This window comes from Nyctereutes procyonoides, unplaced genomic scaffold, assembly GCF_905146905.1.
Source record: "Nyctereutes procyonoides isolate TBG_1078 unplaced genomic scaffold, NYPRO_anot_genome, whole genome shotgun sequence".
Lineage (NCBI taxonomy): Eukaryota > Metazoa > Chordata > Mammalia > Carnivora > Canidae > Nyctereutes > Nyctereutes procyonoides.
The window spans coordinates 17139952-17164726 of NW_026575052.1; the positions used below are offsets into that span (position 1 = coordinate 17139952).

Sequence of the window (24775 nt, forward strand, 5' to 3'; positions counted from 1 at the left end):
TACAAGCTCTGGGCTGTGATGATGGGAGCAGGGAAGACAGCCCTGGATTTGACAGACCGTTGCAAGCTGCAGGAGAAGTTGGGCTAGGGAGGGCTCTATTCATGCAACAAATATGTAGGAACACCTACAAGTACCAGGTCCTCAGCTAGATTCCAGGGACACAGCCGTGACCAAGCTGGTAAGATTTCCGCCCTCATGGATCTCACATTCCAGTGGGGGAGCCAGGAGATAAACAGTGAGCTAATGACTAAATAAAATCCCATCAGGGACTCCCAGGGGGTATGAAAAAGATGGAGTGATGTGGTAGGGAATGGCTGGGTGGGGTAAAGTTAGCTGGTGTGCTGTAAGGGGAGAGCCAAGGCCTCCTGACTGAGCAAAAGAGACCTCCTCAATTTTCTTCAGAGTCTACAAAGGAACCAACTTCTATGTGACAGGACCCAGAGAGGTTAAGAATCTTGCCCAACCTCACACAGCCAGGCAGTGTCTTAAATTGCCTCAAACCCCGGGGCCCATTTTGCTTTGGGAGACGTTCTCAGCTACAAACTGCGGTTCCCCAAGGTCCCTCGAGGGCAGGGGGGCCAGAAGCCCTGTTTTCAGGGCCCAGATGTGGAGGGGGCTACAGTAGGAAGTGGAGGCAGCTGGAGTAAAACCTCTTGCTCACCAGGGAGGGCAGAAGGACAAGAGCCTGGCAATCAGACGGCCCTTAGACTCCAACCTTAGCTCAACCTTAACCAGCTGGGTGACCTCAGGTACCCCCATCTGAAATGAGGGTCCAAGGCCCCAGGGCCTGCCCAGGGCCTAGAGGGCCTCCCCCTGGCCTGAAGGAACATGGTTCTGCAGAGCCAGGAAGGGCCAGCAGAGGGCGCTTCATTGGCCATAGCGAAGCCAATGTTGCCCAGAATAGGAACTGGCTCCAGGACCTGGGAGCCCTGACCCAGGGGAGGCTGTCCTGCTTTGCCCAGGAGGCCAGCTGTGGGGTCGGCGGACCACAGACTCAGCAGCCAAGCACAACATAGGTCTTGCTGTCCCTGCCCGTACATGAATCACTGATCTTTTTTTTTTTTTTTTTAAGATTTTTTTATTCATTCATGAGAGACACAGAGAGAAGCAGAGACACAGGCAGAGGGAGAAGCAGGCTCCATGCAGGGAGTCCGATACCGGACTCGATCCTGGGTCTCCAGGATCAGGCCCCCGACTGAAGGTGGCACCAAACCGCTGAGCCACCCGGGCTGCCCCAAGTCACTGACCTTTCTGAGCCTTGGTTTCCTCATCTGTAAACGGGCCTAACAATAGCGCCCGCCTCTCAGGTCCCTATGAGGAGTCAGCGGAAGAGCAACCACACAAGGGCTGAATATGTAGGGGCTGCTATTTTTATTAGCAGTAGTGGCAGTCGTATCTTAAAGTGCCTACGCGAAGGATATCCAATCAGTGGTGGCTCTGACAAAGACAATGATGATGACAATGATGCAGGGCTCAGTCACTGTTTATTTTGAATTGCCTAAGCAGGGGGCACCAGTACCTCCTGATCTGGGATGCCTGCAGTGACAGGGAGCTCACTATCTCCTCAGCAGCCTATTTGCACTGCCAATGCATCTTCCTGCCGACAGCTCCCTCCTGGATGATGCCCCCCTCCTTGCTCAGGTTGACCTGGCTGGCTTGGCCTCCAAACTCAGGCTCCCTCACTTCTGAGGGGTCTTCCTGAGAGGCCCATGAGGTTGGGGAGCCAGGGCCTCAGCAGCTGGATTCCTACCTTTGCTGGAAGGGCAGGGAGCTCACAAGTGAACACGGTGGCTTCACCAGCAAGAGATTCCTGGTGGGTCTCGGTGTTCAAAATTCCTTGTCTGCTGCCTGGGAGAAGTAAGTGGAAGGCAAGTGCTGCTGTCCCTTGGACCTCCCTTCACTCCCCAGTCTCAAGAATGGCTGGGGGCTGGAGAGGAAATCTCATGACTCTCATGAGCCACAAGTCCAGGAACCCTGCATTCTAGTTGGGAGGCCCCAGTTCCTGTCCTACCTACTGCCAGGCCTCCCCATCTGTTTGTGGGTCCCAGGCAAGTGCTCGTGGGTCTGGCACCAACAGGTCGGGGGGGAAGGTAGGAGCCAAACAACCCTGGACTCAAACTTTGGCTTGGCCCACGTCTACTGTGACAACACCCCCCTTCTACTCCCACCGAGCTTGTTTCCTCACTGGGCACCTGTCTCAGAGTGACATTGTGGGGAGTACAGATGTTATACGTGAAAAGGAAAATGCAGTAGCGGGCACACAGTAAGCATCTATATATATCTCAGTGGGTATTATACAGTGGAAGTCCCTCATTTCCCTAAGACCCTCCCTGTGTCTGAGTGGGCCAGGGTGTGGGTTGTGTCAGGCATGGTCACATCCTGATCCATTTCTTGATTAATGGGCACCTGGCACATGCACCTGCTTGTACTGACATGTGCAAGGATGTGCATGGGTGTTCACAAGGGGGGCATGGGGGTGTGCACATGTACATTGGGTGTGCATGTGTGTGCAAGCAAGTGAGCCAGTATGCATGGGTCTGTGTGCTTGTCCTTAAAGCTATCCATCCCAGGGATTCCCAGGCACATGCATACTGGCAGGTACCCGTGCAGTATCCCTGCACTGATTCAGGAGACCCCTCTGTTCACTGTTACTATGGAAACAATCCCCAGCTTCAGGGAGAGTCTAAGGTGCCAGAAATGAGAGCTGACCCCATCTTCCCAGTGAGGGAGAAAGATTGGGAGCATGAGGTCTTCAGCTTCTGAGGGCTGGGTTGTGGGACTCTAGGTCCCTGGGAACCCTCTGGGAAGCCTGTACTACTCCAAAGCATCCTGGCCCACTGGAAAGAGCTCAGGAAACAGAGCTGGGTCCCTTCCTGATCTGGCTCCCATCCCAGGCACAGTCTCAGGCAGGGAACTCCATTTCTTTGTGCCTCTGCTTCTTCATCTCTAAAATGGGAACAGTAGTGGGTGCCAGCAGAAGCCTTGAGCGAGGATGTCACCTTTCTTCTCCCTGGAGCACCTACCCTCCAGGCTGTAGGAGGGTGCACCCGTGAGCCCTGCAGTGTCACAGAGCAGCCTCCTTCATGTGCACTACCCTGCAGTGTCTTGTGGGCTCCTCACAGCAGCTCTAGGAAGGAGGCTGTTTACAGCAGAACTGAAGTTGCAGGAGAACACAGCTGGCCGTGGAATCAGATCGGCTGCCCCCACTCCTGGGGGCCCAGCCCTGCACAGCGTGTGCAATCCTTCAGGCCATGGAGCCACTGCAGAGGTGACTGGGGATTCCATCAGCTCTTCTGGGTCGGGCATGGCAGCGGGGGTGGGATGGGGTGGGGGTGGGGGTGAAGGAAAGTCATCATGCGGCCCTGGGCAAACCCCCAGGGCAGAGCTGGGCTGCTGGAAGGCTTCTGGGAGAGATATCACAGTGTAGGAAGGACTTTAAAAAATATTTTTGGGGACACCTGGCTGGCTCAGTCAGAGGAGCTCGAGACTTTTGATCTTGGGGTCGTGAGTTCAAGCCTCACATTGGGCATAGAGATTACTTAAATAAAAAACTTAACAAAATGCTTTGACTCTTTAGATTCTGACTCAAGTTGTGAATGCGGTTGAGTGTGTGCATGCAGGTTGTAGACATGCACACAGAATTGTGTCTACAGTTACAAGTGAACACTGAGCCTCCTGCCTTTTATCCCACTTCCAAGGGTGACCATTGCATTTGTGATAACCCCAGGAGCAATTTTCAAACAGTTAGAGATACACCAAGAATTGCTGCAGGAGCAAACTGAATGTGTAATGCAGTAAAAATGTGCAAGAAAGATCCAAATGCTTATTTGCCAGAAAAGGTGCCACAAAAGGGGCCATTTTCTCATTTGAGGTGGAGGAAGAATGGGCCCAGAGGGAGGACCTAAGGCAAGCCATCAAGCCTGAGGCCCTTTCCAGCTAAGAGTTGCTTTTACCTGCAGAGGGAAGAGGGAATATTGTGCCAACAAGGGGTGGCTGGGATGTGACCCCAGCTGCCTGCATCACTTCACCCAGGTTAAAACCCATATGCAGGGATATGGGGGTCAGAGGGGTCCTTTTCCCCAGCCTTGACTCCACATCCCTTCTTCAGCCTAGGGGAGATCCTGGTCATCTGTAGAGGAGGTATTGGCCCTTGGGGCATTTATCAGAGGAAGGTGGAGAGCAGGAGCTGGAGTAGGAAGCAAGGGTTGGGCATGTCATGGAGAGTCTCCATGCCCACTTACTTTGGTAGGCAGTGGGGAGCCATGGAAGATTATTAAGCAGGGAGGAAGGGGATTAGAGGTGGAGGGACCAAAGGCTGGGGTGCTGTAAGAGGACCAGGACAGGGCAGGCCCAAGAGGCATCCTTTGGTTGAACTCTGACTTGGGAAGGAAAGAAGGGTGGGATGAAGAGGAGGGAAGGTCCCCTCCACCCTGGAGGAGACCCAGTCACAGTGCAGGCTTGGTGGAGGGCCATGAGTTGGATGCCAGCTGGCTTGAGTCTGAGGTGCCTGTGTGCTTCTGACAGCAAGTCCAGGAAGTGGCTGGAAATACTGGCTTTACTAAGAAGAAGCCAGAGTCAGTGGGGTGGTTTTTGTCAACTTTCCCAAAGTTGGGAAGGAGCCACATCAAGATCTGAACCCGGGTCTGTTTCCCTCTGATGTCTATAGGTTCATGCTGAGGGACCAGTAAAGGTGTGCCTTTGGGTCCTGGATTCTGAGCTTGGCAGAGAGATCAGCTGTTCTTACCCGGGAGGGAGTTGGTGTGTTTTACTGGGAGCTCTGCAGAGGCCGGCAACCTCAAGGGCTCCGCAGGCAGGATCTTCAAGCCCAAATTTCTGCTCTGTGAAGGGGCCATTTCTAAGCAGCCCCACCTTCCCAATCCCCCAACACCAAGCTCCACCTTCCCAATCCCCACCTTCCCAATCCCCCAACATCCCCCTGGAGCTGACATTAATTGTGTACAGCCCAGTGTCCCGTACTTCATAGGCTTCCTCTCACTCAATCCTCACAAAGACCCTTCAGGAAGGCGTTAATATTCTTGTTTCCATTTTATAGATGAAGGAACCAACAGAACCTTCCAGAGGTGAAGGGCCTTGCCCCCACTCCACTGTGGTGACCGGGGGCTGGAGCTCAGGGTGGAGCTGTTGTGTGACGTGGCCCAGCAGCTCTCTGAGCACCATCTGTATAGTGAAGCTTGCTGGAAGGTCCCCACCACACCCTGATTTCAAGTCTGCAGTCCCAGCTCCCAGGACATTCCCGACACCCCCACCGCCCCCATTCTGTTCTTCGTGGCCCAGCTCCCTTGGGAACAGACAGACCCACCCCCTCCCCCTCCCGGGCTGTGCTCTTGGCAGCTCTGCCGCCCTGGGCTCTGGTCCGGGGGTGGTCCCCGTTGGTGAGAGGGGCGGGTGGGCAGATGCTGGGATCAGTTGGACTAAGACTGGGGTATCCGGAGCCCCTCCAGGCCCCCACCTCTGGGTCCATGGTGCTCCAGGCAGGGGTGGGCAGGGCCCTTTGGAAAGGGGTGGCTTGAGGTTTAATCACTTTATCAATGTTTGTTTGTGTAATTCAGCCCTGAGATGCTTTTCCTTCCATCTGTCCCCACCATCTGCTCCCATCAGGATTTTCCAAACCATTTGGGACCTGAGAGAAGAGGGTGGGGGCTGTGTCTCTGAGGGGGCTGGGGAGGGGCTGCCTCCACCTACCTCACTTGAAGCTCTCCAGGGGAAAGCCTGGGTTCCTGAGTCACAGGGAACTGGGTTCACAATTCTGACATTGTTACTTGTATTACCTCTAGCAGGTGACTTTACTTCTCTGAGCCTCAGTCTCCACATCTGTGAAATGGCAGTAACACTATTGACCCCTCAGGATTAGTTCAGATCAAAGGAGGTGATACATGCAAAGTACTCTGCATACAGCAGGTGCTCAAGAGATACACAATCCCCTCTCCACTCATTCCCCACTGGCTTCTCCCTCTGGCATCCCTCTTTAATGCTAGAGGAAGGTAGCCACCTCTTTCTATACCCCAGCCCTATTCCTCAGATCCTGGGGACATCCCTCCCCTGGGACTTGCTCTTTCTTCCATCCCCCTTGGGTCCTGCCCATTGCTCAGTTCTCTCAATGACCCCACTCAACAGCTACGCTAAGCTGTGCCTCTCCTTCCCTCCTAGATGCCTCAGTGTGGGGTGGAAGGGGGATGAGCGTCATCAGTAAGGTCACCTGCCACCCTCACCCTGACCACAGGCCTTCATAGAGCCTTCCAAATCTACAGGGTTCCAGGGCCACTGGGGCCTCATCTCTCTACTATGCTCAGGTAGGCCTCTTGACAGCTGCCCCTCTGGGCCCTTTTCTGGGCTATATCTCAGGGCGCTAGGTTTTGAGCCAAGGGCCTTGGGGTGCAGTGTGAGGGAGCCCCAAGCCTTCTGTTTTGGCTCAGAGGGGTGCTCCCAGTTCTTCCTAGGACCCCCAAGAGGGGAAAGGTGGCTGATGGGTCCAAACTCAGCCCCCAGATCTACCCTACTGACTCAGGGAAAGTCAAAGGGAGGTGAGGCCTCAAGGTAGAGAAGACATGGTCCTGTCTTCAGAAGCCCCATCTCCTGGGAAGACAGGGTTCAGACTAGGGGTCCTGAGGTTAGGGCATCAGAGTTTCTCTCACAGAGTTTCTCTCACGGTGGAGATAGAAGGTTCCTGAGGGGTTAAGCCAAGAAGTCAGCCTGGGGGAGGTGAAGCTGGGTAAGGAAGTGAGAGGACAGAGAGAGTGGCTGAGCAGCACCCAGTGAGGGTAAACTGAGACCTCACGAGGAGGGAGAAGAAGATCCAGACCAGCCTGGGAAGGTTCTCTGGCTTCAGGCCGAGAGAGAAGAAGGAGGAAGAGTGGGAGAAGCTCAGGCAGTGAATGCAGGGCTGTCCCCTCATCCAGTCCCAAACAGAGCAGACTCTCCAGGCCTAGTGGGAAGGAAGTAGGGAGCTTGTTGCTCCAGGGCCCTGGGGTGGGAGCTGAGTGGCAGCTGGCTCCCTGCCCCCCAGGGCCTCACACAGGAGACAGCTGGGAATCACCCACGCATGTCTGGCATTTCTCACGCCTCCACTGGGGGTCCCAACACCAGAGCCAAGACACACAGATGAACTGATGTTCTAGAGGGCCCAATTGGCCCCCATCCCTCCGCCTGGCTCCCCAGCTCCTACAGCTGAGACCTCCCCATGCTCACGCAGGAAGTACTAAGGCTAGACTTCTAACACCTAAACTGCTTGGTCTAGGACCTGGAGGTGGAGCTTTGGTCTGAGCCCTGGAGAGCCGGGGGTCTCCCAGCTGCTGCCACTGAACTGGCAGGAGCTATTTGGTCAGAACGCAAATGCTGTGGGCTCACCTTCAAAATAACCAGACCCATCTCTCTCACCCTGAAATGGTCCCCTGCTTCTACCCTGGCCCCCACTCCTCAAAGTCTGTTCTTGACAGAATGCCTGAGTTAAGCTTGACCTGAAAGTCAGACCCTCACTCTGCTCAAAGCCCCAAGAGCTTTCCATCTCACCTGGAATAAAATCTAAAGTCTCTGGAATGGTCCTAAGCAGCACCACCACCCCAACCTCTGAACACCAACTTTTCCCCAAACACTTATCTAATACATCATAGGATTGACTTGTCTATTCTGTCCATTGTTTACTGCCTGCTTCTGTAACCCCACTGCCTAGAACAATGCTGGGCACAGAAATAGTGCCTGATGAACATTTGTGCCATGAATGGATGAGGGCATATGGAGTCAAGCCCAAGCCTTCCACTCACCAGCTGTGAGACATGGGGAAAAAATCATTTAACCCCTCTGAGGGGTTGCTCATTTGTGAAGAGGGGACAGTAAGGACCACCTCCTAAAAATAAAGGAAAAACTCAAGCCAAACTCATGTGGGGATTGTTGCAGAAGCTGGGGGAAGGAGGATGCAGCCTCCATCCTGGCAGGAGGAGCTGTGATGGGGGTCAGAGACTCGGGAGAAGGGCTGTCCTGTCTACAGGTGAGGTCCCTACGCACTTCAGAACCCCTCCAGACTGAAGATGCTCCCCAGTCCTCACCTAGGACCAGAGGCGGGGGAGGAAGGGTATGGGAGGAGCAATTTAGATCCATGTTGGGAGGTGGGATTCATTCTGAGAGGAGCCCGGGTAGGAGATCCCGGGCGGTGGGCAGGAGATGGGGGCGGGGCTCTCTAAGGCTGTGGTAGGGTAGGGGGCGTGTCTGGCTCCCCCGAAGACCTCCGGGACCGGAGGAGTGGGCGCTGCCCCTCGCGGAAGAGCCCCCTGCTCAATTAGTTCCCGAGTTGAGGCGCGGGGGCAGGGAAGGTGCCTCTCCAACCGCCCAGGCTCCGGATTCCGCCCGCGGAGCGACGTGCAGCTCCGCGCCCAGGTAGGGATGGGGCAGGAAGGCGGGCGGAGCTGCCGGGGTTGTCCCCGGTTCGGAAAGAGGTCTCTGGGCAGTGACCCCCACCCCGACCCCATTCGGGCTACCTGATCGAGATGCTGAGGAGAAGGAAACCTCTGTCCTCCTCCCCCGGCGGGCGCTCCCTCACGAGGGGGCCAGGGAAGTGAGGGCGTCCCTTCCCCTCTCCCGGGCAGGGGCGGGGGCGGAGCCAAGCGCACCGCCCCCCTCCCCCCTCCGGGGCTGCAGGGGAAGGGGAGGAACGGGGACCCCCCCAGGGGAGGGGCTCCGGGCGAACGCCGCGGGGCGTCTCCCTGGCAGTCCCTCCCCCCGCCCCCCGCCCGCCCCTCCGGCCGCCTCTGCCGCCGCGCGCCGCAGCAGCGCCGCCTTCCCTGCGCAGTCGGTGTCTCCGCGTCGCTGGGTGAGTGGGGGCCGCTCCGGCCGCGGCCGGGGGGTGCAGGGAGGGGGCAGCCCAGAGGGAGGGGGCCCCGTCGAACCTCTCCAGCCCCGCCGCTCGCGCGCGTCCCGGGAAGCCTCCTGCCCAGGGCGCGGGGGGGAAGGGGGCTCCCCGGGGGAAGGAGCGCGGCGCTCTCCAGGGTCCTGACCGCCGAGTGGCCAGCGGGGAGGAGTCGCGTTCTGGTCGCCTCGGAGCGCCCCCTCCAGGAGGGGCCCCGCGCCCGGCGCTCTGAAGCGTGGGTTCAGGGCGAGAGCTGGGGAGAGGTTTGGAGAGGATCCCCGGGGTGAGTTGCTCAGGTCGAGCCGTGGGTCCTTCCCATCTGGGGGACGAGGGAGTCTTTGCGGAGACAACAGAATCTCCTACCACCCTCGTTTCCAAGTCTCCCGATTGGGAGGGGCAGCTCTGAGGGTGGCAGGGAGGAGGGGGCACTGGAGGATCTCTCCTGCTCAATGCATCTCTCAGCCCCCGCCCCGATGACCCAGTTCCTTGGACCTTGAGGAGGGGACTAAGGGACACACTCCTCCGCCCCAGCCCAACGCATTTCCTCAGTCCCCCCCTCCCCACACACACACTTGTTCATTGGGTCCTCAGTCTGGGGCAGAAGAGGCTGCTTTAGAAAGGAGGGTCATCAACTTACAAAAACATGCATGTGACACACTGCTGAGGACACACACAAGTCCCCCAAATGGCCATTCAGGCACATCCCCCTCATACTGTGATGGATGCATACCTAGTCACATGCACATGTATGGACTGAAACACACGGGAGTCAAAGGCAATGCAGAAACCAGGGGCATATGTGCATACATGAACGCTAGCACTCACACACATGCTCATCTACATGTGCACAGAGCTTCATGCAGATGCACACACAAGGAACCCCTTCATCCTGTCTCACTCCCAGTGCCAGGCTGCGAGGAGGGAGTCACCTGCATGCTCCCCTACATCCCTGCCTGGAACTGCCTGGCTGTCTCCTCTCCCTTGCCTTCCCTCAGCCATCCACACCCTAACCTCCTACATGAAAAGGTAAGTGTTGGGGGAGGGTTGGCTGGCCGGGGCTCTCCCTGGAAGAGAGGCCCCCAGTAGGTCTGAGAAGGGTTGCGGCTCCCTCTCCTGGGACTTAGAAGCACCCCTGGGAAAAGAAAGATGGCAAGGGTTCCTGAGGGTTCCACGTGCAGCTGGCCATGTGAGAGGTGTCGGCATGGGAGTTGGCTTGTGATGGCATGTGTGAGACATGTGGGGTCGTGGGCTGGTGTCTTGATGCATAGGGTATGGGAGCTGTTCGTGAGTGGTGCCGTGTGTCAGAACATGTGAGTTGTGGAGCAGAGGGAATGCTGTCATGTGTGGAGGCATGGTGACCCATGGGTGGCTGGGCGCTGGTGTGTGAGTGGCATGGGAGCCAGTGTGTGGATTTGGTGAGTTGTGTAGCACAATTTGTGTGTGTATTCATTTGTATATTGTTGTGCATAAGTCTTGTGGCACCTGGGTCCATGTAAATCATTTTTATTTAACACTTACATAGCACATATATGTGCAGGCATCACTGTAAGTGCTTCACATGCATTAACTAATTCAATCCCCATAATAATGAGGTAGGTACTATTACCCTCACTTTACAGATGGGGCAGAGAGAGTATAAGAAACTCGTCTAAGGCCACCTAGCTGGTAAGAGGCACAGCTGAGGTTTAAACCCAGGTGGTCTGGTTCTGTTGCCTAGGTTAACATCTACCTTACTTGGGCCTTTGTCAGGCACACATGTGTGGAAGAGAGAACAGGATAACAGGTCAGTGCCTGGGCTGCAGGTGTATTTTGTAGTGAGCAGACATATGTGAAGCAAAGAAGGAGCAGGAGGGAGGAGGGAGGACCAGAAGGCCTATTGCACCTCCCTGGGCAACTCTGGGAGTCAGCCCTATCACTCCATGGCTATGTGACCTGGACCAGATCTCCTTACTTCCTTGAGTCTGTCTTCCCATCTGTAAAGTGGGGCTAATCTCCAGGCTTCACTTTGTGAGGGTGAAATGGTACACACCTGTGATGGCTCAGTGGCTGGCACTGAGCAGGCCCTCAGTGAATGGGAGCCCCCTTCCCTTCCTCTGTCTCCTGGTCTGTTCCCTGGGAAAGTATAAGCTCTGGGGAGATGGTGTGGAGCTGGTCACAGAGGCAGGATGCTGACTTTGGGCCAGCTCCTCTCTTTCCCTGGGTCAAATGAGAGGTCAGGTGGCTGGTGTCTGGGGCCTCCCTGGAGAGGTGTCAAGGGGCCAAGAGGGTCTGACCATTCCTCTCTGCCCCTTGACCCCCTCGGGATCCAGGTGGGACTTGGCTTGGTGGCCATGGGCAAGCAGAACAGCAAGCTGCGGCCGGAGATGCTGCAGGACCTGCGGGAGAACACGGAGTTCTCGGAGCTGGAGCTTCAGGAGTGGTACAAGGGCTTCCTCAAGGACTGTCCCACGGGCATCCTCAACGTGGACGAGTTCAAGAAGATCTACGCCAACTTCTTCCCCTATGGCGACGCCTCTAAATTTGCTGAGCACGTCTTCCGTACGTTCGACACCAACAGCGATGGCACCATTGACTTCCGGGAGTTCATCATCGCGCTGAGTGTGACCTCACGTGGTCGCCTGGAGCAGAAGCTCATGTGGGCCTTCAGCATGTATGACCTGGATGGCAATGGCTACATCAGCCGCGAGGAGATGCTCGAGATTGTGCAGGTGGGCCCCTGGGCCCCTCAGAATGCCAGGAGCAGGGCCCAGCCGCTGGCACCCGTCATCCCTTTTTATCCTCTCAGCAGCCCTTGTGGGTAGGTAGTGGCAGGTGCTACTCTTGTGACCCATTTGAAAAACCATTAGGAAATAATTTCCAATTTAAGGAAAAGTTGAGAAAACTCCCATATACCCTTTACCCACATTCACCAATTAACTTTGGCCATATTTGCTTTATCATTATATGTGTGCATGTGTGTAATGCTTTGTTGTTGTTCCGAACATGGCCCTCTAACCCTGACTACATCAGGATATATTTCCTAAGAACAGGGACATACTCTTACATAACCCATAATATGATTATCAAACTCAGAACATTTAATGTAGAAACAATGCTATTATCTAACTTACAGACCATATTCCAATTTTGCCAACTGTCTCAGAATGTTCTTTATAGCCCTTTTTACCCAGGTCCAGATCACACGTTGCATTTTGTTGTCATGTCTCTTTAGCTGCCTTTAATCTGTAGCAGCTTCTCAGCCTTTATCTTTCAAAACTTGACATTTCTTCAGGGTACAGGTCAGTTATGTTTCTTTGATCTCCATTTCCTAGTACTAACCAAGATGTTTATATATATCCTTACAATAACTCCATGAGGCTCAGAGAGGTGAAGTGACTCGCTCAAGGTCACACAGCATGTAAGTGGAGTTAAGTTCAAGCTGGCCACTACTCAGAGCTGCCCCTAGAAAGGGGTCTGGCTTCCAGTTCTGGAGTTGGCTTCAACTCCTAGATTTCTCATTTGTAAAATGAGGATGATGAGACTGACCTCACAGGGAGATTTAAGGACCTGATATGAATGCCCATTCTTTTTTTTTTAAAAGATTTTATTTATTTATTAATGAAAGACACAGAAAGAGAGAGAGAGAGGCAGAGACACAGGCAGAGGGAGAAGCAGGCTCCATGCAGGGAGCCCTATGTGGGACTCGAAACCGGGTCCCCAGGGTCTGCCCTGGGCTGAAGGCGGCACTAAACTGCTGAGCCACCTGGGCTGCCTGAATGCCCTTTCTTTTTTTTTTTAATTTTTTATTTATTTATGATAGTCACACACAGAGAGAGAGAGGCAGAGACACAGGCAGAGGGAGAAGCAGGCTCCATGCACCGGGAGCCCGACGTGGGATTTGATCCCGGGTCTCCAGGATCGCGCCCTGGGCCAAAGGCAGGCGCCAAACCGCTGCACCACCCAGGGATCCCCTGAATGCCCTTTCTTAGTACAAGTTTAAGTGTAACACATGTTAGCTCTACCTCAGAAACCTTCCAGAGTGCCCATCCTTTCAGCCTGTCATTGAAGTCCATCAGGGCTCTGGTTCCATTTTTTTTGTAAAGATTTTATTTATTTATTCATGAGAGACACAGAGAGGCAGAGACATAGGCAGAGGGAGAAGCAGGCTCCATGCAGGGAACTCGATATGGGACCCGATCCCGGGACTCAGGGATCATGCCCTGAGTCAAAGGCAGATGCTCAACTGCCAACCCACCCAGGCGTCCCTGGTTCTATTTATCCAGTTCCAAGTTCACTTTTTGCCTAAGCCTGTGTTTCTTTATCCATATAGTAGGGGTGTTATCACCAGGGGTGTTATCACCAACATCACCAGGCTATTGTTGGTAAAGAGAGTGGGATAGGGGCTCCAGCAGAGGATCCAGCATATACTTGTTACTTGGTTAATGTTAGCAGTCGTCACTTAGTATTGTCTCCTCTGCACATTCTCTACTCTAGCCAGAATGGCCTTTTCAGCATCCTTCGGATATGCCCTGAATAATCCCACTGCACAGGTCTGCACAAGCTCTTGTCCTGTTTCCTTTTGCCTCTCTGAATCCTTTCTCTCTGGTTCCCCAGCTTTGCTGCTTCCCCCTCCACCTCATCCAGACCCTACTGGATTCTTGCTTTGGCTTCTCTCTTGCTAAGCATTGGGGTCTGCTCTTGAGCTAGAGTAGAATGGGCTGCTTTGGAATGTGGTGCCCTCTCTGTACCTATCATTAGGGTAAAGGCTTAATGTTTGTGACTCCCATGGGTCAGGCATTAACTCTCTAGTTGATGGATAGTGGGAAGTTCTGGGGGTCCTGGTGGAAGGGTTGGGGCAGGTGGGGTGATAGCAGATCACTCAGGGATTGGGCAGCAGCTGGATACCAACCAATATGAGGGATGTTCACGTTTTACCAGTTAGGGTGGTTGCACTGGTATATACTGATACATATCAGCCCTATTGGAGGCACCAAGCCCAACATCAGTCAAGCTAGCCTCATTCCTTGGACATCCTTAGGACCCCTTCCTGGCTGGCCTCTGCTCCCCAGGCCCTGATTTCCTTTACGGCAGCCGGGTGGCCTGAGATGGCCAGTGCTGTCAGAGCTCTGCAAACCCCAGTGACATTAATTACAAGTCGGCTCAAGTGAAACAATGAGTGCACAGCAATTCCAGACAATTAATTAGGAGGCCCAGGAGAGGGGTGTCATGAGGGGAGCAATCATTCTCTAAATCACTCACCCATCCTTCTAAAGACCCAACCGTGCGGTCAGGTGTGGGCACATTGCAAGGGAAAAAAACGCTGCATCTTGGCCTCTTAGGGCTCCCACTCTGGTGGGAGGGAACAAGTGTTCAGCCCACACTGATGAGCTAAATGTGGCATCTGAGAGTCTAGGGGACTGAAAGGCAGGGAAGACCTGAGGATGTGATGGATGAGTAATGATTATAATATGAGCTGCTGTTTACTGACCACCTACTCTAGCCAGCTACTATTCCAACTATACACACTGTCTCATTCAATCCTCTAGATAGTCTTCATGAGGGAGACATGAGAAACTGAGGTTCACAGAGGTAAAGGACTTGTCCAGTAAAGTGATTAGTGGAACCAGGAAGCCACCGCAGGTTCACCTTCCTTCGAAGTCCTGGCTGGTCATCACCACCCACAAGCATCTATTCAGCAGCTAGGAGGGAACAGATCCTAATTCAGTCTCTGCCATCAATTCCCTTCCAAGCCTCTGTTTCTTATCTGGAAAATTGGGATCATGATACCTGCTTTTCAGGCTGTTGTAAACTCGAGAAATAATGCATGTAAAGTACCTGGCACATAGTAGCTAGTAGTATTATTCCAAGTGGAAGCTGTCCATTCTGGGAAACCTGAAAGGCATGGCAGTGTTTGGTTGTGGTGGGGTCACCCACCAGGGGAGGCCTGATAATGGAGAGGTCAGTAAGGAGCAGAGCACCAAGTCCCTTGAATTCCTAGGACTGAATGGTTTGGACTCAGTAGAGAGGACAGTGGGAGGTGCCAAAGGCTTTTAAACAGTGGAGTCCCTGCCAGATGCCAGACGCTGTGCTAAGTTCTGAGGATATGGACACTAGCTAGGTGTCCATGATCTTTATCTGTATGCTGGGGACTAGGAGCAATCCTACAAAGGCAAAATTACTTACAAAGAGGTGTCCCCAAAGGAAAAGCCCAGGAGACTCTGGGCCAGCATGGGGGCCTTGACCCAGCTGGGATCAGAGAAGGCCTCCCTAAAAAAGTGCCATGTAAGTTGAGTCCCAAGGAAGAGTGGGAGGCAGCAGAAGGAGCGTGGGGCAGCATCCAGAAGGAGCTGGGTGCATGGTGGGCCTGGAGGGAAGCCTGCGTGTGTGATGGGAACGAGGGGGTGGCCCATTGGGCTGTGGACAGGGCGGTGATCTGTGTTTGGAAAGCTTTCAGAGGCAGTATAGGGGACAGACCTGAGGGAGAGAGGCCTGAAGAGACTAGTACGCAGGCTGCGGCTGGATCTAAGGCAAGGGAAGTTTTTGGGGTGGAAGAAGGGAGGCTTCCGGGCGGAGGTGTCAGTAACAAAAAGCTGGAGGATTGGGGTGATCGATTTAGTCCTTGAGCTGTGGGGCGCTGGGACCCAGCCTATCCCACAAGCCAAGCCTTACGTGCTCTGTGTACATGTAGCACAAATACCCTACCCTCCTTCCGGTTGCCTCCAGAGCTCCTGCACGTGGCAGCTGCAGTTCTGGGCACAACGGAGCGCATACCGGCCCCGCCCCCGGCAGATGCTCTTTTGAGTTTATTTGCATAACGTCTCCGCCCCCTCTGAGCCCAGCTGCCTCGGGCCTTCAGCCCTTAGAGAGACCCTGCGCCCCCTGCCGGCCACAGAGGCCCCGCAGCCCAGCGTCGCCTCCTCTGCCCAGCGCCCCCTGCAGGCCCCCGAGCGCTGGCCGCCCAGAGCCCCCAAGTTCCAGAAGAGCAGCGCCTGGCCGGTACTTAGCCTGCAGCCTGCGGCGCCAGGTGTTCTAGTCCCTTCGCTATCCGGGTCCTGATAGCCTCCAGCATCTCCCCTGGCCCCCTGCACTCAGACACCCCAAATTCTCTGCGCCGACTCCGAGCTTCCCGCCGCGGGGCCTCTGTACGTGCAGGCTGCTCTGCCTGCAATGCCTTTCCCGCCTGGCGCGCCAAAGGAACTTGGTCAGGGCCCACTCCAATAGCCCCCTCTTCTGGGAAGCCTTCCCAGACACTCCTTCCTGAACATCCCCCCCCCCCCGCCCTCCCGCTTCTCCTCCGCGACCACCTCTCCGCCTCCCCCAGGAGCTGCGATCTTCCGCGTCGCTGGGGGCGGCTTGGGATGGAGAGGGGTGGGGGGCTCGGGCAGGCTCCTCTCACTCCCTGCCTCCCCCTCCCGCCCCTCAGGCCATTTACAAGATGGTTTCGTCCGTAATGAAGATGCCGGAGGACGAGTCGACCCCAGAAAAGAGGACCGAGAAGATCTTCCGCCAAATGGACACGAACAACGACGGTGAGGGGGCAGGGGCGGGGCGGGGCGGGCGCCACACCCCCTCGCTCTCCCGCGGCCTCCTCCCGCTCACTGCCCCCGTCGCCCCGCAGGCAAGCTGTCCCTGGAGGAGTTCATCCGCGGAGCCAAAAGCGACCCGTCCATCGTGCGTCTGCTGCAGTGCGACCCCAGCAGCGCCTCCCAGTTCTGAGCGAGAGGACCCAGGTTCCCCCTCCTCCCTGCCTTCACTGGCCCTCTCCCGGCTCTCAGCTTCCTCTCCCTTGTGTCTGTCCAGCCTGGGGGTCAGACTGGGCTCCCCCAGGGCCTGCATTCCGGGGTCTATGGAGAAGGGAACCCCGCGGTAGCTCCAATGCCCAAGCAAGCAAGCGGTCAGCACCTCCCGTCGAGGCAGTAGCTCCCTGAGGCCGTGGTTGAGACGCAGGCTCTGGCTGGGTCAGCCTTCTCTTACCATTCTCCTGCCCCCCCCCGCCCCCGCCCCTACCCGCAGCCTCAAGCTCCTCCCCGAGCCCCCACCCAGCTCTAGTAGCTCTCGGTTAGGGTGGAGGGGGAATCATGCCCAGGTGAGGAGGCTGTCTTCATTTGGAAAGAAGAGAAGGATTCCAGAGGTGTTTGAGGAAAAAGCTTCCTTGAGCAGCCCTTCCCTGCAGGAAGGCCTCAACTCTTCCTGTTCCGCTGCTTTTGTTGGGCCTGGAGGCCAGGATGCAAAGGAGAACCTCCCGGTTCCAGCCTCCCAGCTGTGGGTCCCATGAACCCCTACCTGCCTTTCAGCACTTGGATGAACACAGACCCACTGATCCTTCTGTGTAGTTTTCCTCTCTCAGACACACACATGCACACACACACACACACACACACACACACAGGCCCACGGATGGGCAGACACACCCAGAGCCCCACCCACAGCATCCTGTGTGGGAAAGAAGCACAGGCCCCCTGGCCAAGTCCCCGCCCCTGCTGCATGCATCCACGTGGAGCATCTGTTCTTTTTAATAACTTCAGAATAAAGTCTCATTTCAGCGCAGTGGGCTGGGTAGCTGAAGGAGGGTGTGGAAAGCCCCAGTGCGGTCCCTGAGTGACCAGTGAGCCTCTCGGGTCTGCTCCAGGAATCCTGGCCTGGTCACAGTGCAGACTTGGTTGTAGGGCCATAGTGGTCATGGGGCCTGGACCGGACATCAGCTCTCAGAGAGTCAGCGGCTCAGAACTGGTACAGCTCAGCAGGTCGCGGCCCTCCACAGGCTCTGGGCTCTCCTGCATCTGCAGAGGCACAAGAGGGTGCTGGGGTCTGAGTCTGCTCCTCCAGGACACCTAGGGGATGGGAGGAGGGGAGGGCTGCGAGGATCTCTGGGGCAAAGAGGCATCACTACTCCCTCCCATATAAAATACTCCTGCTTCTCCCTCAAGACTCATCCTGGCCCTTGGGGGAGCCACGTTTCAGCTGTGTGACTTAGCTGGGAGAACTGACCTCTCTAAGCCTCCAAGCTTCTCCCTTTTGTCCTGGGGGAAAAGCTTTTGCCCCACTTCTCACGGCAAGTGCCCCATACAGAGGAGTAGGGGAAGACCAGCCTAGCTCCCCAGCAAGTGCTCCCAGAAACATGGGGAGTCAGGGGCTGAAAGAGGGGATAGCAGGCCTTACCATGTGGAGGCTGCTTTTTCCCCACCACGGCCTCAGTTCCAGCAGCTGGTGGGTGAGCTGGGCACAGCGTACAGCAAACACACTCTCTGCCACGCAGAGAACTAGCGAAATGCCCCAGAGGCACAGGCTGGAGCTCTGTGGGGGCACAAGGCACAGGATGAGGGGGGGTCTCCAAGAACCCTTCCTGCCTTTGATGAGCACCCCCCACTCTCCTACCCCAGCCCCGCACTCCCTGCAATCCCAAGGCCTAAGCACTCACATAAATGCGTGTGGGGTCGAAGGGACAGTCAGGCACCAGTACTAGCAATTCGGGGCTTCCAAAAGTGCAGGCAGCCAGCAGTGCACGGCCCTGGGTGGCAAACGTCACAGCGATCGAGGCCAAGAGGCCCAGAGCACAGGTCAGAGACAGAAGGGCACAAGCCACACTCGAGCTAAACACCGTCCAGCGCTAGATGGGGAAGGAGAGATGGGTACTGGTCAATGGATGTCATGAAGTCGGCCTCGCTCCCTCCAGGCAGACCAGGCCCTTGGAGATGGCCACTGCCCCTGTGCTACCCCTACAGCCCCTCCCAGAAGGAGCCGCTTACCAGGGGGACACTGGGGAGGTAGCGTGACAACACGATGGCTGCAATGCCTGATGTGATGACCTGTGGGGGAAGGAGAGTGGGTAGGGTGTCAGGCCCACTCTTGGACAAAGGCTCCACTAAGGCTAACTCTAGCCCTCTCAAGCCCCAGCCCCTCAACCTGGCTTGGCTTTGGCCTCATTACTTCCATCTGCACAGAGGCACTGACTCCTCATGTCCAGCCCTGAAGACATGTTTCTAATACCCAGTAATTCCCTGCCTTCAACCTTCCATGACTCCCACTGCACAGAGTTGTGTATCTCAAACAGGCCCCTGTGTAACACAGGGCTGCAGGGTCATGTCACAGAGTATATATGACAAGCCTCCCTGGAGTGGAAAAGATTTTGGAAGAAACTAAGTAGCTCAACTGGCAAGGAACTAAAAACAAAATTGTTATTTTAACAAGTCAGAAAACTTTGTGGAGTAGGGGTGCCTGGGTGGCTCAGTTGGTTAAGCATTCAATTCCAGCTCAGCTCAGGTCTGGATCTCAAGGATGTGAGTTCAAGACCCCTGTTCAAGACTCCACACCTAGCATGGAGCCTACTTAAAGAAAAAAAGAAAAGAAAAAGAGAAAACTTTAGGAGTAGAATTCTATGGGCTGGGCACATGGGAGGCAGGTTGTCTGATGGGGATCCAGCAATGTCTTTAATTCACCAAGCAGACTCAAGTAAGTGCCTCAGCCTCTTGGGGCTAAGTCCTACTCTGAAGGCTGAGCTCACAGAGAGGACACTAGCTTTGGTGTCATACACAAGTCGTTTCAAATCCAGCTGGGCTTCTTTCTATCAGCAGGACATTGGGCTCGCCCTCTCGGTGTGGCTCATGTTGCTGGAAGCAATGAGGATTAGCTGAGAAAATGAGGGCAAAGCTGAAGGGGTGTGGCCCGGAGCCCATCCCCAGTGGATCTCCAAAACCGAAGCTTACTGCTTTCCCTGACTTCCTTGCAAGGCAGGTGAGAAGAGGGAACCCACTAACAACGCCAGGGGACACTACACACATCTGCACCTCCCAGCCCTGTCCCATTGACTGAGGCTCTCCTGCCAGCTGAGGCCTGAGATCTTCATTCAACGGCCAGCAGGCTGTTTGAGCTTCACTTTGTAGAGGACAGAATAGGCTTTAGAGACAGAAATAAGTCCCTCAGGCAGGAGGCGGCAGAGGTGGAACTCCAGAATTTGAGGTATGGATGTTGTCCAACAGCTGTCACCACCTCTGCTAACAGGTGGGAAAGAGCTTTATGACCTTGAGAATACCAGGCTCCTTCACTCATGTATTCCTCAAACAGGTATTGACATCCAGTCTTAACCATGGCCACCATTAATCGAGCACCTACCATAGACCAGGCCAGTGCTGAGTTCCTGACAAGTCGGTTTTTTCAGCATCTCCAGAAGAGATTTTAGCTAATCCCACCTCCACACCTTTGCCTCTGCCATTCTCTGTATCTGGAATGTCATCCCAGCTTCCCCTCCTACCTGCTGGCCCCAGCGTGCCTCCTATCTGGGTTATGGTAATTACAGCCTATCTTTGAACTCCTACTCATCCATCAATACCCAGCTCAGGGGCCTCCACCTCTGTGAACACTACTGGACCCTCCCAAGCTGAGCTGATGCTCCTTCCTTTCGTCCAGCACTGCTTGACTACTTCCTTATTGTAATAATAATCCTAGCTTGCAGTAGTCAGCACTACCCGTGTGCTAGATACTGGGACAAACACTTGATGTGGATGATCTCATTAGTACTCACCAGGACCCTCTGAGGTGGACACTTGTTACCTTCCCCATGTTATAGACAAGGCAGCTGAGGCAGACAGAGAGGTTGAGAGACATGAACAGTTGGTAAGGGGCAGAGCAGAGGGCGTGGGGATCTCTACGTGCCCACCCCGGGCTCGGGGTAGGGACTCATCAAAGACCTTTCAAGCCCCCTCCACTCGCTCTCGCCGGTCACCCTCCCAGCCTGGCCATACCACGATGGCAGAAGTGACAGAGATGATGTTGACCACGCAGTACTGCAGGGCCACAGCATCGTGCGGGGCAGTCACGTAGCGCAACACGGTGCCATGGAGTAGAGCGGCTGCAATGAAGCTCACGTGGCCCAGCACCACCAGCACCAGCCCTGTCTTCATCAGCACCTTTCGGAAGTCAGCCACATTCAGGCCACCTGTGGGGGACAGCCACGTCAGGGCTACGGGTAGGGCTCATCCTCTGGCAGAGGAGAAAACTGAGGCCCTGGTAGGAGTAAGGGATAGTGGGCTCTAAGTCTGTTTCTGTTTCTGGAAGACTTGGAGTTGGTAACTTGTCTTGAGCCTCGGTTTTCTCATTCGGAAAAGGGGTTCATAATGCCTTCATGAGAGTCTTTGGAACTCTAAGGCTGGAAAAGCACACAGGTGGTGCTTAATAAAGGGGAGTAAGTAGTCCTTAGTGCTCAAGGTCACGAGTGGCAGAGCGATGACTTGAACTTGAGTCTCTAGCTCTAGATCCATGATCTTTCTACTAAACTCCCCATTCACTGACTTATTCATTCAGGAGTTTATTACACAAATGTTCACTGAGTGTCTGCTCTGTGCCAGGCCCTGAGGTACCACGGCGAGTTTGACAGTGTCCAGGCCCCAGGATCCCCTAGTACATGGAGCAAGGATCAGGTCCTGCTCAGAATTCAGTTTGGTGTATAGAGCCAGGCACACAGTAGATAATCAACTCACAATTACTGAACTGATTTGGGATAAGAAACTCAGTCTCTGAGTATCCATTTCCTCATCTTTAAAATGGGAAGAATAACCCTTGTCTCCCAGTGGAGAAGGAGGGTCCCACGAGGACACAGATGGGAAGGTGGGGGGCATATCCTGGGGGTGTTGGGAAAAGCCAGCTCTTGGTGCAGGGGCACCGGACAGGGCCAGGGCCAGTGGGGGAGGCTGGAATCAAAAGAACATCAGAGACTTGTATGCAAATTCCCTCTGAGTGGCCAAGTGGCTTCCCAGCCCCTACCTGCACACCCCAGGAACAAGGAACCCTCCTCTTTGGACAGCCCAGGCTGCTCCATATATCCCTCTGGAATGTTCCCTGTGGGTCCTGGCTCTGCCCCCGAGGACACACACCATGCTAGCCCTTTGGCCCTCTCAGCCCCCTCATTCCAGCCAGCTCTGGGAGACTGGCCAGGCCCCTGAACCAAGCAACCCCTTTCTTTGTTTAGCTCTTTCCAGTGGGACCTGTGAGTCCCTTCTTAGACCTCAGTTTCCCCATCTGTGGCAGAGAGGGTTGGATCATATTTCATTTATGGGAGCCCTGTAGCTAAAAGAGATAAGAAAAAGAAAGAGAGGGATGGGGGATCCCTGGGTGGCTCAGCGGTTTAGCGCCTGCCTTCCGGCCAGGGCATGATCCTGGAGTCCCGGGATCGAGTCCCATGTCGAGCTCCTTGCATGGAGCCTGCTTCTCCCTCTGCCTGTGTCTCTGCCTCAAGCTCTCTCTCATGAAGAAATAAATAAAATCTTAAAAAGAGAGAGAGAGAGAGAGAGAGAGAGAGAGAGAGAGAGAGAAGGACGCCTGGGTAACTGCCTTTGGCTCAGGGCATGATCCTGGGATCCAGAATCAAGTCCCACATTGGGGTCCCTGAGGGGAGCCTGCTTCTCCCTCTGCCTCTCTCTCTCTCTCTCTCTCTTGTCTCTCATGAATAAATGAATAAATCTTAAAAAAAAGAGAGAGGATGGAAAGAAGGAGAGAAGGAAGGAAGGAAGGAAAGAAGGAATCACTAGGTTGGATGTTCTTGGGGGCCCTGTGCCAAGAGGCAGTTCCTAGGGAGCAGGGAGGATAGGGTCACTGTCACAGCCCTTCTGCGTGACCTTGCCATATGTAAAATGGGGAGGGGCTGGTCGAGGGGTCTCTGAGACCCCTGGAGCCTGCATGGTCCTCTGCAGCTGGACCAGGTCTAGGAGCAGAGGGCAGATAATGAGCTTGACAGGAACTGTGGAACTGGAATGACATTGTGAAGCTTAATTGCGGGCCAAACAGGAAGCTTCCTCCCAGGGACTTGACCCACCACCCCATCCACCCACCTACCTGGCAGCCCAGACACCATCTGGCTCAGGGTTGAGCTCATGAACAACAACAACGTCCTAGGACCAAGACTTGGTCAAACAGGAGGTGCTGTGCCAGAGCAGCGCTGTGCCCAGGCCGAGTCTCAGGGCCTGGCCTCTCTTAGTTTCTTAATTTTTTTTTTAAATTTATGATAGTTACAGAGAGAGAGAGAGGCAGAGACACAGGCAGAGGGAGAAGCAGGCTCCATGCACCGGGAGCCCGATGTGGGATTCGAACCCGGGTCTCCAGGATCGTGCCCTGGGCCAAAGGCAGGCGCCAAACCGCTGCGCCACCCAGGGATCCCCCTCTCTTAGTTTCTAAGTGACCGTTCTTAGAGCACTTAGCAATGTGGCTCACTTCACTCTTAGGAGCGAACTTCCTTCTCACAGTAGTCCTAGGAGGTGGGGCTACCATCCCCATTTTACAGATGAGGAAACTGAGGTTCCCAAGGTCTCTTGGCTCGAGAGTGGGGAGTCCTCAGGTCTGTCTGATACCCAAGGGCAGCATCCCCGTGCCCAGGAAGTGAGGGGAGAGGACGCATGGGTCCTACTGTGTCCCCGCCTGGTGGGCGGCGTGGAGCGGGGTGAAGGGGGAGCCTTTTGCAAGGCCTCCGGCTCAGAACCCCCCCCGCCCCCCCGCCCTGCCTCTCTCTCCCTCCCGCTCTCTCCAGCGACTCTCCTCCTCCCGCCTGGGAGGGGTCTCTCCTCCGTAAGAAAGGAAAGTAGGGGCGAGGGGCGGCGGCGCTACGCCACCCCCTCCCTCCACCTCCCCGCCGGGGAAACTGAGGCCGAGAGCGGAGAGCGGCGCGCGGCGCGGGAGGAGGCGGCGCGGACCCCGGGGCTCGGGGCTCGGGGCTCGGGGCTCGGGCGCCGGCGCTCGGCCCCGGGGGATCTGGGGCTGCGGGGGCCTCCGGGCCGTCCCGCCGCGGCTCACCCAGGCGCAGACACATCTCGGCTCCCGCGCGGGCTCCCCGCGGCCGCTTCAGCGGGGCTCCGGGTGCGGCGGCCGGCGGGGCCCCGCTCGCATCCCCGTCCGCAGCCCTCGCGCCGCCCGCGCCTCCGTCCCGCCCGCGCCCGGCCGGCCTCCCTTCCCGTCACCCCCCGGGCGGCCCAGCCCCGGGAGGGCCCCGGCGGCTCCTTTGCATCCCGGCCGGTCCGACCGGCTGGGCAGCCCTTCCCCGCCCGCCCGGCTGAGTCACGGCCCTGGCCCCACCCCCCGCCCGCCTCTCCCAGCCCTGCACCCCCTGCACCCCCTGCACCCCCCGCCCCCCCTGCAGCGGTCCCACTGCTGATGACCCCTGAGGCTCCGGGAGCCGCCGCACTCGGGGTGGGGACCGTGTGCCTGGCGGCTGCGGCTGCCGCGACCTCGTGGGCACCCGGACGGGGCAGCCCCAGGGTGAAGGTTGAGAATCCCCTTCTTTCTAGAGGATGCGAGGGGCAGCCGTGGTGGTGCAGGAGCACTGCTTGGGGAACCAGAGTCTGTCCCCGACTTCCTGCGTGACCTCAGGCAAATCACCTTCCCTCCCTGGACCTCGCTTAGTTTTACGGGGCAGAGAACTGGCCCTTCCATCCTCCGTGCCGAGCAAGCCGCGTTCTTTCTCTGTCTTGGGGGTCTCGGTTGTCTCACACTGGAAAAACAGGAATAATAACTGGTGTCCTTAAAGGCTGTGGTGAGACCAAAGGAGATACCAAAATGAGATAAGAACATTTGGAAAATTCGCTGGAGTACCTTCAAAGTGTAAACCTAGTGGGAACACACAGTGGGAGCTTTACGCATCCTGGCTGTTGGCTACTGAGCCGCTTTAATGAGACAGGATGGACCCCTGCCCTCCCTTGGTTTCTTCTCAGCGTCTGGACAGGGCCTCACCAAGAGCTCCCAGCAGGAAGTGGTGGAGTAAGTGGGAACCCAGACTCCCATTCAGGTCTTGGCACCCATGTCCCCCACTGTGGCCCTGCCATGGTTGCCTCCCCGGGCTTTCTCAGCAATCAGAGCAGGCCTCTGGGAGGCACTTGTGTGGCATCTGGGCAGCAGCGGTTCATGGTCTGCACCCCCATCCAACTTGTCAGTGGTCTTAAGGGCAGGGGCTGGCTTGGTACA

General features: G+C 55.9%; 2 protein-coding genes across 4 annotated transcripts; one reads left to right on the forward strand and one right to left on the reverse strand.

Annotated features, from left to right (window-relative positions):
- Positions 1 to 8236: 8236 nt before the first annotated feature.
- On the forward strand, positions 8237 to 17186 carry HPCA (hippocalcin). Of its 2 annotated transcripts, none has more exons than XM_055331505.1 (4): positions 8237 to 8388; positions 11167 to 11565; positions 16260 to 16365; positions 16455 to 17186. In XM_055331505.1, exons 2-4 carry the CDS (start codon positions 11188 to 11190, stop codon positions 16550 to 16552), a joined length of 582 nt encoding a protein of 193 aa, XP_055187480.1. In that variant the 5' UTR covers positions 8237 to 8388; positions 11167 to 11187; the 3' UTR covers positions 16553 to 17186. The 2 variants fall into 2 exon arrangements, with proteins under 2 accessions (XP_055187480.1, XP_055187482.1); XM_055331507.1 differs by lacking the exon at positions 8237 to 8388 and adding an exon at positions 8706 to 8821.
- A 145-nt stretch (positions 17187 to 17331) lies between these two features.
- On the reverse strand, positions 17332 to 23752 carry TMEM54 (transmembrane protein 54). Of its 2 annotated transcripts, XM_055331503.1 has the most exons (6): positions 23612 to 23745; positions 20575 to 20768; positions 18583 to 18642; positions 18255 to 18443; positions 17996 to 18130; positions 17332 to 17616 (listed from the first exon to the last, which is right to left on the reverse strand). In XM_055331503.1, exons 1-6 carry the CDS (start codon positions 23625 to 23627, stop codon positions 17542 to 17544), a joined length of 669 nt encoding a protein of 222 aa, XP_055187478.1. In that variant the 5' UTR covers positions 23628 to 23745; the 3' UTR covers positions 17332 to 17541. The 2 variants fall into 2 exon arrangements, with proteins under 2 accessions (XP_055187478.1, XP_055187479.1); XM_055331504.1 differs by lacking the exon at positions 17996 to 18130 and having other exon boundaries at positions 23612 to 23752.
- Between the last annotated feature and the right edge of the window lie 1023 nt (positions 23753 to 24775).

Bases quoted from the DNA above. Each gene is read 5' to 3' on its own strand.
- HPCA (XM_055331505.1), top strand. From the start codon at position 11,188: ATGGGCAAGCAGAACAGCAAGCTGCGGCCGGAGATGCTGCAGGACCTG. The intron at 11,566-16,259 runs GTGGGCCCCTGG...CCCGCCCCTCAG, and splicing joins AGATGCTCGAGATTGTGCAG to GCCATTTACAAGATGGTTTC. The intron at 16,366-16,454 runs GTGAGGGGGCAG...GTCGCCCCGCAG, and splicing joins AATGGACACGAACAACGACG to GCAAGCTGTCCCTGGAGGAG.
- TMEM54 (XM_055331503.1), bottom strand. The intron at 18,643-20,574 runs GTATGGCCAGGC...CTTCCCCCACAG, and splicing joins CTGTCACTTCTGCCATCGTG to GTCATCACATCAGGCATTGC. The intron at 18,131-18,254 runs GTGAGTGCTTAG...GTGCCCCCACAG, and splicing joins TCGACCCCACACGCATTTAT to AGCTCCAGCCTGTGCCTCTG.